The following is a 2,200-nucleotide window of genomic DNA, read 5'->3' as shown; positions in this document are numbered from 1 at the left end:
AAGTAACTGGAAGAGTAGGAAAAAGAATAGATAATTGCCCACATTTGCGCCTTTCATTCATCTGAACATGAGACAATATGGAAAGTTCACAAAGCAGCTCTTGGTTAAAGGGATGTCGTTGTCCAGCCACATGTGCACCCTCCTCCAAACCTGGAGCGTGAAAGTTCTTACTCCTGAAGAGGCAACAGGCTGGTTCCACTGTTTTCAAAGGTCTGTGCCCATTACTCACAGGGTTGTCCTTGCAGTCTTCACTCAGCATCTCGGGAGCAATCCAGCCTTCCGTGCCAGGCACCCCAGAACGGCGGCTAAAGCTGTGCCTGCCCACTGCCAGCTTCTTGCAGAGGCCAAAGTCGGAGATCATGGCCTTGATCCTGCCGTGTGCGTTGGGCATGGAGAGGAGGATGTTGTGGGGCTTCAGGTCTCTGTGGACTAACAGAAAACTCCAGATTAGTCCAGTGCTCACCAGGAGCAAGCCTGGGCACCTCCTGCAATGGGGAGCGTGACGAGGACACGCTCCCAATGTACTACTGCCACCTCTAAAGGTTCAGGTTTTCAACTACGTAGGATTCCTCCTCAGATTCTCACACAACTTGTCAAAAGCCCACCTGACACCCCTCCGCTGTCCCCACCTCAGTGACGTAGCAAAAGGCTTAAACAGAAGTGGGCCCACGTGAGTCCCTGTTCGCCCCGACCCGGGCCCCTGGCAGTCAAGGGCGGTCTCTCACCAATGTTGAGGGAGTGGAGGTGGGCCAGGCCTGAGGTGGTCTGCTGCAGCAAGGTGATGGGCTCCAGGCCGAGGTGAGCAAAGTCCTTCTGCTCCACGTACTGCAAGAGACACGACAGCAAGGTCACGGTGCACAGCCCACAGGGCATCACCCCTCAGCTTGTTTTCTCTCTAAGAGAGAAATTGCAAGTTTTATTGACAACATTCTCTATCCAAATCCACATTTTCCAACAGACCTTCTAAAGTCACAGGCTGACTCAAATAAACAAGCAAAGCCCCAATTCACTAATTTACAATAAGAAGACAAGAAGGCAAGACACCCAAGTTCACTGCCTCAAACAGGTAAACCTACAAGGGAATCCAGATGATACTGAAATGGTTTCATGGTGAGCCTGGCAGCTGAAAAAAGGAGGCTGCCGGATGATCTTAAAGCCTGGAGTCACCAACCAGCCTCCTCCAAGCCTGCTCCAGCCATGGCCAGAGATGGGAAGAGCAACTGACCAGGTTTCCCGGAGGCCGAGAGGGAAGGGACGAGCCTAGGCGCCACCGCACTCGGGTGCTAAGAATGCTCTGCATTTTGATTGTTTGTGGCTAAATGGGTACAGATACTGGTCAAAATGCATCAAACTGTACATTTTAAATGGTACATTTCATCCTACTGTAACTTTCAGAAAGTGAATAAAATGAAAGAAAAATGAAACTCCACCTCTTGCAAGGTGGCCGCGCACAGCTCTATGGCGATGTACTGGAACTGGCGGTCGCGCTCCGTGCAGAAGTAGCGGATCACGTTCGGGTGCTCGTCTGACTCTCGTAGCAGCTGCACCTCGCGGTCTGCGAAGCTGAAGCACTCGGGGAGGATCCTCTTCACGGCCACGTCTCGGTTGTCAAACATGCCCCTGTGGGACAAGAAGCGGGTGGTTTGATAACGCAGGCCAGCGTGTGGAAACGAGATGGGACCTGTGGCCCTGCGTGCTCCTTCTGTGCCACAGCGGCCACCTCACCAGCCTCCCAGCCCAGGGGCCCCTGACGGACCATCAGGTGGCCCCAGGGTCACCACGTTCTCTCAGTGCGTGAGCTCCCTGGAGGCAGGACTCGCCTGCCTTGGTCGCTGCTCTGCCCGTGCTGTACCCTGCAGCCTGGCAGCCACCCGCAACCCCACAGGCAGACACCAGGTGGTGTTTCTACCACTCACCGGTACACGATTGTGCCCTCAGCTCCGTGGCCCAGGACGTCCTTGGGACAGAACGAAATTTTCCCAACCATCACCACGCTTGTTTCCTCATCTGGGCCAAGACGGGAAAGAGAAGAGTTCATTTTAAACGGGCACCACCTAAAGAACCGTGAGGCTACGATGGCTACTAGCATCCTGACCGCAGATTAAAAGATGGGATTTAAGAGGCTCTACGCCCCCAGACTCTGGTAGGCAAGAGCCGCTGGGCCCACTCCCCATTTATGCCCAGGGTCACCTCCTCCCGC

General features: G+C 54.3%; 1 protein-coding gene across 1 annotated transcript in view; it reads right to left on the bottom strand.

Annotated features, from left to right (window-relative positions):
- Nucleotides 1-2,200, bottom strand: part of ERN1 (endoplasmic reticulum to nucleus signaling 1) — a 59,244-nt gene that overhangs the window by 30,265 nt on the left and 26,779 nt on the right. Inside the window, exons 12-15 of the mRNA XM_012662737.1 lie at nt 1,917-2,007; nt 1,431-1,620; nt 726-825; nt 230-429 (exon numbers count right to left, since the gene is read on the bottom strand). Of these exons, the coding sequence (XP_012518191.1) occupies nt 230-429; nt 726-825; nt 1,431-1,620; nt 1,917-2,007 (581 nt within the window). The remainder of the gene's footprint in view (nt 1-229; nt 430-725; nt 826-1,430; nt 1,621-1,916; nt 2,008-2,200) is intronic.

The sequence above is a fragment of the Propithecus coquereli genome, unplaced genomic scaffold, assembly GCF_000956105.1.
Source record: "Propithecus coquereli isolate 6110/MARCELLA unplaced genomic scaffold, Pcoq_1.0 Scaffold119, whole genome shotgun sequence".
NCBI classification, from domain to species: Eukaryota; Metazoa; Chordata; class Mammalia; order Primates; family Indriidae; genus Propithecus; species Propithecus coquereli.
Note: the sequence above shows the minus strand (reverse complement) of the source record. Positions and strands in the feature narration are given on the sequence as shown.